This window comes from Cibotium barometz, chromosome 2 (assembly GCF_041138505.1).
Source record: "Cibotium barometz isolate CiBa-2024 chromosome 2, ASM4113850v1, whole genome shotgun sequence".
NCBI lineage: Eukaryota > Viridiplantae > Streptophyta > Polypodiopsida > Cyatheales > Cibotiaceae > Cibotium > Cibotium barometz.
This window is the reverse complement of record NC_141047.1, coordinates 70,383,413-70,393,896: the sequence shown is the minus strand read 5'-3', so window position 1 is coordinate 70,393,896 and position 10,484 is coordinate 70,383,413. Positions and strand designations below refer to the sequence as shown.

The 10,484-nt window shown below is 43.7% G+C and overlaps 1 protein-coding gene across 1 annotated transcript; it reads left to right on the top strand.

The window, feature by feature from the left end:
• The first annotated feature begins 6,368 nt into the window (after positions 1 to 6,368).
• On the top strand, positions 6,369 to 10,216 carry LOC147641418 (uncharacterized). The gene has a single exon (XM_086821212.1). The coding sequence runs from the start codon at positions 7,675 to 7,677 to the stop codon at positions 9,391 to 9,393; it is 1,719 nt and encodes a 572-aa protein (XP_086677338.1). The 5' UTR covers positions 6,369 to 7,674; the 3' UTR covers positions 9,394 to 10,216.
• The last annotated feature ends 268 nt before the right edge of the window (positions 10,217 to 10,484 follow it).

Genomic DNA, 10,484 nt, shown 5'->3' with positions numbered 1-10,484 from the left:
GCAATCTGCGTTCAGCTCTCACTGATCCATCTTTGGGAAAGGAAGCACGCTGCATTTTACCCAATATGCAGCCCTCACAAACATGCTTGACAGGTGCCTCAAGCTTAGGCAAAGAAGACACCATTTCAGATTTCTGCAGGCGCAGCAAACTTGCAAAATTCAGATGACCAAAACGTGCATGCCACAGTTTTGCATTTGAAATAGCCTGCGTATCCATAATAGCACATGCTGAATCCTCTACACATTTGCCATCCATATTGAGCTTATACAGCCCTCGACATAGTGAACCAGATGCTACAATGATGTCACCACAAGAGAGATCATGAACAGTACATCTGTCATCCACAAATTTTACAACCAAACCTGTTTTGGCAAATGCGGAGACTGACAACAGATTCTTTTTGATCCCTGGCACATACAATGCATCAAAAAGTGTAAAGGTGTTGCAATTTGCAACATTCAGCACAATCTGTCCAACTCCTTTAACGGGATAAGAGGAGTTATTGGCACAAGTGACAGTATTCCCTGTGGGAGCAGACTCAAGGAAAGTGAATAAACTGCGCTGCGAGGTGATATGCTTAGTGGCACCACTGTCAAAGTACCATACATCTGAATCTACTGCAGACATACATGTGTCATGCAAAGATGGGTCATAACTGCACTGCGCATTGAATGCCCATTCTGTATCTTGCACAACATTAGCAGATTCATTGTTAGAAGGAGAGGCATCTGCAACAGCCATACCAGCCTCTTTCTTCTTAGCCTCTTTCGCAGCCAGCTTAGGACAAGCTTTGATGACATGATCATTTCCCTTACAGTACTTGCAAAATGTCTTCTGTTTGTCACCCTTCTTCTCATCTTTGTCTTCCTTCTTTGGTTGCGTAGCATTTGCAGATTTCTGCTTACTAGAAGAAAAGCCAGCTTTACCTTTCCCGCTTCTCTGACTAGCAACGAAAGCTTGATCTGCGACACGCATAATATTCCTGTTTTGCCTTGACTAGTCTTCTTGCAGCAAAACAGAAACTAACTCCTCAAATGATAAGGCATTGGGATTGCCTTTCATCATCAAGCGAAGAGTGGAAGCAAAACCCTGATAAGAATCTGGTAGACCATTCAAAACAGTCTGCACAAGTGAACTGTCTGACAGGATTTCATCTGCAGAAATGAGCTGCTCTTTGAAATCCTTGATCTTTGTCAAAAAGCTATCCATAGAATCACCTTCGTTCATATGCTCACTCTCCAACTGTTTTCGGAGATAAGCAACACGAGCCTCATTTCTTGCCTGATACAATGTGGCAAGTACATCCCAAGCATCCTTAGAAGTCCTGCAGGAGCGAATATGTGGGATAATGGTACGTTTGACAGACAGCGCAATCAAGGCATGAGCCTGCGCATCTCTACCATCCCAACGAATCTGCTCTGCTGAAAGTGGTGGTTCTCGAACAGCTGCTACAGCACTTGTGCCTGCACCATCATCAACAGTACCTGTTTCTGATGTGTTTGCAGCATTCCCAGCCACAATAGGACGTGCATCAATACCCTGCACAATGTTCCATAACCCCTTTGCTACCAATACATGTCGCATCATATATGCCCACAATGGATAGTTGGTGCCATCCAACTTATCCTCAGCAGCCAACATGCGGAATACATCATTGTTGTCAGCCATGGCCAATGACTGTACTACTAGATGTAAATGCTGTCTGTAAGAGGTAAACCTGTATAAAATCGACCTGTGCTATGTAGCACAGCCCAAAACAGACGAATGGGCACCTGTCCTGCAGATTTTAATCTTGACAGAAAATCTGCACAGTAGGACGATTTTGCCTGCGCAGTACTTGGAATGCAAAAACGGAGGGCAAAATGACTTCAGATCAAAATTCTGAAACGAACGAGCCCTACGGGCTCGCCCACGGCATATACTAACCTGCAGACGCTCGTGAAACCTCGTTGCAATCGGAGGAGATGAAGCGGCAGGTGCCGGTGATGCTGCCCGGGAGGAGGAAGCCTGCTCTGATACCAATTGTTGGAATTAGGGTTGCAGGAATGCACACACAACTTCAAGAAGATGAGGAAGCTTGAGCACAACACAGTAGTGTATTATGAGTGCCAAAAATGAAAGATTACAAGCCCTAGAAGATAATGGGCGTATATACAATGCACGGGGGAAAAAACCTCCTAGTGAGGGAAAAAGTGCCCCGGCGGTCCTAAGTGTGTTCACACACATCACTACTATAATATGGTAACAAATGATTCCCTCTAGAGTTTAGGATCATTGTGATTTGATCTCATAGGTGATAGTAGCAATGAGGTTGCTCATGCGAAGAAGATTTTGAGATGAAGGATTTGGGAAAGTTGATACTTTCTTCCCATCGAGGTCTTAAGCACCAAGCTTGGCTTATACAGAGTTAGAATGGTTTTTGGACATGTTGTCCAACTATGGCGGCACAACATGATGCAAGACAATTAATACACCTTTAGAGTAAAATGTGAAGCTCAATATGTGAGCTTCTTTTAGGATCACCTTGATTTATCTCATAGGTGACAGACCAATGATGAGGTTGCTCATGTGAAGAAGATTTTGATGAGAAAATTTGAGATGAAGGATTTGGGCAAGTTGAGATACTTTCTTAGCATAGAGATCTTAAGGACCAAGCTTGGTATTTGGCTTATGCAGAGGTAGTATGGTTTTTGGACATGTTGTCCAACTATGGCATGGCACGATGCAATCCAATTGATACAACTTTAGAGCAAAATGTGAAGCTCAATATGTGAGCTTCTTTAGAATCACCTTAATTTTATCTCATAGGTGATAGGACAACGATGCGGTTGCTCATGTGAAGAAGATTTAGATGAGAAAATTTGAGATGAAGGATTAGGGCAAGTTGAGATACTTTCTTAGCATAGAGGTCTTAAGGACCAAGCTTGGTATTAGCTTATGTAGAGGTAGTATGGTTTTTGGACATGTTGTCCAACTATGGTATGACATGATGTAAGACCTTAGAGCAGAATGTGAAGCTCAAGATGTGAGCTTCTTGAATATCCTACCATGTATAGGAAGATGGTAGAAAGCTTGATTTACACGACCATAACAAGGTTTGACCTCAATTATGTAGTAGGTTTTGTGCTCATTTTGTGAGCCAATTTTTTACACAAGTACCATGCAAGCCTCACTTGGATGTAATGAAATTCATTATTAGATATGTAAAAGTCATCTTACATTATGGGAGGTTGGGAAGGAGGTAGATGTGCATGGATTTGCACATGTAGACTGGGTTAGCATTTCATAAGAAACGAGATCTACTAGTGGCTATGTGTTTAGCCTTAGGAGTGAAAAATTTTGTTGGAGTTCAAAGAAGCAACCCACCAAGTTTCTTTATCTAGCACCAAGACAGAGTACAGGGGTGCTACTATGACTATATATGAGGCATCTTAGCTTCATAAGATACTTGATGATTTAGATTAGCCCATGGGAGAGAATATAGTTCATTGTGACAATATGAGCAACATAAAGCTTGCCGGCAATCCATTTTCTTATATGAGGACAAAACATATAGAGGTGCATTACCATTATATTAGGGAGAAGGTTCTAATAGGTGAGATAGACTTGCTTTATGTTGGCATAGGTGAGTAGGTGGTTGAAATTTTCATAACATCGTTGGGTGTTGAAAAGTTCCGTCATTTCGAAAAGGAACTTAGAGCACATGAGATGGACTTGAGCTTGAGGGGGGGAGTGTTGGAATAGAAATCTTAAGTAGTAACACCAAATATATCATAAGGCTGAAATATAAGCTTCTTTTTAAAAGAAATTTATCCCTTACTCATTCCTTACAACACTCTAGACATGAACCTAGTGGAAACTAAAGTGCAACTCTATATTTTATTATAAAAGCATGGAATTATTTTATATTGCTAGCCTTTTAACAACATTGTATAGTAGTTGTTCTTACAAAGTGTTAACATCATTAAATTCCTATTCACATATACTAAAGAACATCAAGAATAAGCCTTGTTACACTATAGAGTGATGTAGAGAAACAAGGAAGAATGTCAAACTTTCAAAAGTAGCTCCCTTATAAGATCTAGAAGTGACTTTAATACACAAATTGAATTTGGTTTTATTTTGAAGTTGCAAATAGTTCTTGTAAGTTTCAAGTATTACCACATTCAGGAAGCATGGACGATCATTAAATATACATTTAGTTAGTTCTCTCTCAAGCTATGAGATCCATAAGTAATTCTCTCTTTTAAAAATAGTTCTAGAAGTAGTCAGTTCTCTCTTAAGTTACCAAAGTTAGAAGTACTTAGTTCTCTAGTTCCCTTATAAGAGTTAGAAGTGACTTTAATAAACAAATTGAATTTGGTATTATTTTGAAGTTGCAAATAGTTTCTTGTAAGTTTCAAGTATTATCACATTCAAGAAGCATGAATGATCATTAAATATACATTTAGTTAGTTCTCTCTTAAGTTACCAAATCTAGAATAAAATGTAATTAAGAAAGGATGTGATAATTTTCATTTAGCACATTTTTACCATCCTTCAGAGAGCTTGTTCTTGTTCTTTACGCATGCAAACCATGAGGTGTGAGTTTTGTAATCTACATGATGCAAATGAATATAAAGTGGATCTACATCTTAATGACCTCACGTGACTCTCTCTCTCTCTCTCTCTCTCTCTCTCTCTCTCTCTCTCTCTCTCTCCCCCCCCCCCCCCCCCTTTAGATGTGTTTAAGCTTGCACCACAGATGCACACTCACACTAGTAGCATAGATGTATGACTTTAAGGGACTTCATCATTTATCATGTTGGAGCCCACTCCAAAGGTGATTCTTCAATGAAACTTTTTGAGTGGCAATGTTTTTGTACCCAACTTAGAAAAGCTTCAAGACTTCAAAATTTAGATGGTGGTGGTGGTGTTGATGATTATGAGAGAGAAGTAGAAGACTTCGTAGTGAAGGTTGTGTAAATGATGCAAGTGGGTGGCCCCAACAATCAAGAAAGAGAATGGATATAAAGGCAAGGGGGCAAAATAAAATGATATATTCCAAAGATGATGTGACCTGTTTATAATGTAAAGGTCTTTATGCGATTGTGTAAAGTTGGAATTTTGATTTAAGAGTCGATCCTTGAATAACAAAGCCAAAGGATAGACCCACACATAATCTATATGTCTCAATTGTGTGGCATTTCATATGTAACATGTTACAATGGTGTAGGGTTAAGGGCATAAAAGCGACACACATTACTTAAGGTGGTGTGATTCTAGTGTCAAGGGCTTAAAAGGGAAACATTTTTATATGGGACTTATCGATATGTAGATGGTTGTTGTTTCATTATGCATATGGTCCCTTGCACTGTACTTTTTCAAGGGAACGTATTAATTAACTAGGATTTGCGATACATTTTTCACTATGCTTTCTAATATTTGGAACCTTAATCTTGAAACTTATGTTAGAAATTTTCATTTATTAAAGAACGAAATCACATGAATTTTTAGTGGATGCATAAGAAAGTGTCTCATCATGGCTTATCTTTGTCTCTCTGGCGGCTAGCAATCCTCCTCTATCTCTTAGTGAGCACGAATCTCTATGCACTTGTGTCTGCATGTGTGCGTTTATTGGAGACGTGCTAGACATGATACTGGTTTGAAAACATTATTCGAAAGTAGGAGAGGCACACTGTGAAAGGACATTAGATCTTTGAAGCCTACATGAAGAAAATCGTCTCTCTCTCTCTCTCTCTCTCTCTCTCTCTCTCTCTCTCTTTCTCTCATGCTCATAGATGTTATTTCTGGCATTTGCAAACAAGAGGATAGGTTGTGGAGGATAAGGACCATCGGAGGAGGGAGGGGGTCCTAAGGGTGGTATGGAGGAGGAGGAGGAGGGTGACAGTTTAGTTGGTATGGGAGAGATGGTCCATAAGCTACCTTAGGGCATTAGTTTGTACGTTCCGAGTTAAATTTGCCATCATCCATTACTTAATAAGGTACCTTAGGGCATTAAGTTTATGCATGTTTGAAAGTTCCGGGTGAAATTTTCCATCATCCATTACATAAGGTACCTTAGGGCATCAGGGTGAAATTTGCCATGAGTTAGGAAGTTCCATCACAAGGGTTTTGAAGGGCTAAATCGACAAACGTTGGGTTCACGTCATATTATCACATTAGTCACGAGGTTAGAGTACCGACTAGTACTAAGACCACCATGGCATGCCGCAGTGCACGCAGCACAACATTATGAGAAATGAAAGGACATAGGAGCTCAATGATAAGAAGGACGTGAGCGTCCACGTGCGCGCAGTTCACAACGAAACCAATGCGCACGTTACCTCTTGGAGGCGGGGGCATGGAACATTGTGTTTGATCAAAATATGATATGATGATGAACAGAGAGGGAGCGATTATAACCACGAGGATACAATACCCTGTAGATACGCGAGGGGGCGTGGAGTATTCATGACGGGATGCGGGGCGTGCCAGGCTGGTAAAGCGCCGTGCCACATGGAAGGCAGGAACGCGTATACGAATACGGTGTCAGGCGAGTACATACGGTGGAGGGAGCGCTCGTGCGGGTTGCGGGCGGAGATAAGGTTGCGCCCATGTGGGGTCCATTTACACCGGGTGTGACAATCTATACTCTGGGAGCGGTGATAATTCGGCCAACTGAACAGTAAGAAGCTTTTCTTCTCTCTCTTAAAAAAAAAAAAAATCCATTGAAGAGAGGTGGTGGGGTTCTCTCTTTGCAGAGCCATAGCCTCTCTAGCTTTGACTCTTTCACCCAGCCTCATCCTTTGCACTAATCTCGCTTAATTTTTAATTTTAATCCCTTTAATTTGACGCTCTACTTTGCCTGCTTGCACTCTCTGACCCCTCGTGTCGTGCCCCGCATAGCCAAATAACGTGGGTCGTGTGCTCCGTTACAAAATAGCAAATAACACCACTGTCACCTGGAGCCACAATGTGTGCATAAATAAGCTAGTCGTCGTCGTCATCAAACCTGCCCTGTGTCTTTTGTATTCAAGTAAATATTATTCAGCTCTAGCCAGCTTGCCGGCCTGTTAGAAAAAGCTACTGCACTTTTAGGCCAATTTGCCTGGCCCCGATCCTTACACTTCTCAAGGACACACACACACACACACACACACACACAAACACACAAAAAAAAAAACCGCCCACTGCTTCTGCCCTCCGCAAGGCCCCCTCCAAGTTCGAACTGATCAACATCTCTCTGTCTCTCTCTCTCTCTCTCTCTCTCTCTCTCTCCTTGGCCAAAACGATTCCTATCTCCACCTTTCTCTACATAAATCTCAGCATCTTGACCTTCAGCTCCCCTTCTTCTGCAACTTGCTTTGCGTGTGGTGGATGACCATACTTTCAACACCAGCATGTGGACGTCTACATGGGCCTCGCCCTCAGGCAGGCTCATCCAACTGTATGATTTGTTTAGGTGATGCGTTTCTTATGCATATTTCTACGTATATTGCCTGTAAAAGCTTGGTGCATATCTCGATAGTGGCTTGGGGTCAGCCACCTCTTCTTCCGTGCCTGTACTTCAAATTGGCTTGCCCTTTCGTTCCTGTCCCTTGCTACTGCTCATCTCCCCATGCCTGGTTCATCCTGAATGCGGATCTCACACCTGCACCGAATTGCAGCTATCATCTCGCTGGCACTGTAGGATGGACTCAGAAGACCATGGCCAGCCCAAATCGAAAAGAGAAGGAAGCCCAGCGAAGAATGTGCCCTTGCAGCTTGTGCAGTATAATCAGGGTGAAACAAGGAGTACCAGTGCCATTGGTTATGCACTTCAGCAACATCAGCAACACCATCATCTCTTTGGAGGAGCTACCATAGCCCAAGCTATGGCTGCCATGGCTGGAGCTGGTGCAGGCTCCCAAGTAGATGCATCCCTAGCTATGTCTGTTGCAACCAGTATAGGGCAAACGCATATACCTGAAGGGCAGCCTATCAGTGGTTTGGGGGCTCTATCATCACAACTTGGTGCATCAAGACCACACCCGCAGTCACAAGAGCTTGCCACCTCAGGACCTTCATCAGAAGCAGGCCCTCTTTCGTCTAAGAAGCCTCCTGCCAAGCGATCTTCTTCGAAAGACCGACACACCAAAGTCGATGGGCGAGGAAGGCGAATCCGGATGCCAGCTGCATGCGCGGCCCGCATTTTTCAGCTGACCCGCGAGCTGGGGCATAAATCAGATGGGGAGACAGTTGAGTGGCTCCTCCACCATGCTGAACCAGCTGTCGTTGCAGCAACAGGCACAGGTACCATTCCTGCATCTTTCCAAACCTCAGGAGGTTCAATGCGTTCCACATCATCTAGCATATCTGCATCCTTACATAAGCAGCCCCCTTTCCACGGTGCCCTCGGATTGTCAGCATTGGGCCAAAGGGATAACGTGGAGTCACTCAATGCTGCAAGACTTGAGCAAGCAAGAAGGGCTGAATGGGACCGCTCGGTTGATGACCAAGATAACAGACACATGGTGCTGTGCATAGGCCAGAGTGCACTGGGACATCAGAGAGGAGACATAGCACTAGGGCATGATGTCATGCCAGGTTTTCACCACCACGACAGCCTCATCAGGGAGCCGTCAGATGTCGGTGACAGAATGGGAGGTGCCGATTCCATGGATTCCAGTGGCAGTATGAGGAAAAGGTATAGAGGATCATCTCTAAGCCATCTCAAAGATGAACAACCGGAAATCACAAGGCCTTTGCTCTCTGTCATGAGACCTTCCTCTCTTGGAGAAGGACCCTCTCTAAGCGCATCTTCAAACCTGATGCCAATGTGGGCAGTGGCACCTCCGCCTGGTATGACGAGCAACAGTGCTTTGCCAGGAGCTTTCTGGATGCTTCCCATGACTGGAAGTTCTTCAAATTCTGGGGTTGTGGCAGCTGGGCATTCACAGGAACAGATATGGACCTTCCCATCTGCGGGTCCCAGTGCAGGGATGTACAGGATGGCTGCTGCCCCAGCAGGTGCCTCAATGCATTTCGGGTCAAGTGGAGGGGCAACACAGGCATTGGCAACAGGAGGATCTGGTGGGGCTACTTCTCCAACTTCCACTATGATGCCCTTGACTTCATCTATGCTTCCAGCAACTGCAGTGACATTCATGCATAGATTTGGAGGGATGGGCATTGATCTACAGGGAGGCCAATATGGGCATATGCCAGTTGGATCAATGTTGCTTCAGCAAGGCTCACAACAATTACCTGCTGGGGCTGGATTGGGCCTGGGAGCTGGAGACCATCACCTAGGTATGCTTGCTGCTTTCAATGCGGCCTATTCTAACAGGTCAATGCAGCAAGATCAGCAATCTCTGGGCTCGGGTCATCAGCAGGGTGAGAGTGGAGAGGATCCAGCCAGTTCTCAATAACAGTGGCTTTGTTTTGATGGAGAAAGACTTCACCTAACAGTGGGTTTACCGTGTACAAGCGGCAGTCACTGTGGCTATTGGTTTTTGCCTTCAAAGAGTGCGCCCTTGGGTGACTTCTCGGTCGTGCCAGAGTGTGTTTTCTCGTTTGTTGATTATTTGTAATGATAGTATGACAGGTACAGAAGCACGTCATTAGAAGTAAGAGGAGGTAGTGAGGCTATGGCAGTCACTGTATGCAGAGATGGGCCTTTCAACGGACTTTTTAATGGCGCACTTTTATCTTTCTCATCTATGGGATTGTGAAAGATACAATAAGGTTTGCTGCATATCATCATGGGTTCAACAGTGTGAGACGTATTTGTACAACCACCCCCAAGCAGTATCATGCATGACAAGGTGATCCATGGGCTGGCCAAGCGTAACCATTTCTGGTGAAGGACTGTTTCTCTTGTTATTTGGATATCTCCTTTGTTGGTATCGGGTTTTAGGCTTTTATCATTTCTTGACCCAAAGGGTACAATATTACCCCAAAATGTATAGGTATGTGTCTCATGAGTAGAGAGAAGGGGAGAGAGAGAGAAGGCTCAGAATTCATTTGTCAAGCTCTTATTCTTGTTGCGTTTTTGAGTGCAAAACAGAGGCAGAATTTCTGCCAGTCTTTTGGTCATGCATTTTGTTAGCCCTCATCTATGCTTAAGCGTACACATTATTAGTCCCTAGCGGGGGAGGGGGGCTCAGTCTGCTGACTTGAGCTTTTTCTTTAAAAATTGTGGGTACTTAAAATTGAAACATATATATGATGCGCTGTGGGCGCTTTGGAGAATCGATTGTATATGGTTATTAAAAGTGCTTATACGTAACATCAGCATGCTGTAGCTCTAGGCCTGCACCAGCGTTCTCAACTTTACAGGCAGACTCACGACTCACGAGTCATGATTTCTCCTAAAACTTTGAAGCAGCCGGGTCCCAGGTGTCGGCAGAGAATGTGTTCTTTTGAGCCAAAAAGCTTCATGAGCGTTATATTAGTTTAAATTTTCAGTAGCACTCGAAGGAGTCAGAGTCGAAAGGCGGGGGGGCGGGGGAGGGGACTG

What these genes read in the sequence shown, in the direction of transcription:
- LOC147641418 (XM_086821212.1), top strand. Translation starts at nt 7,675, where the DNA reads ATGGACTCAGAAGACCATGGCCAGCCCAAATCGAAAAGAGAAGGAAGC.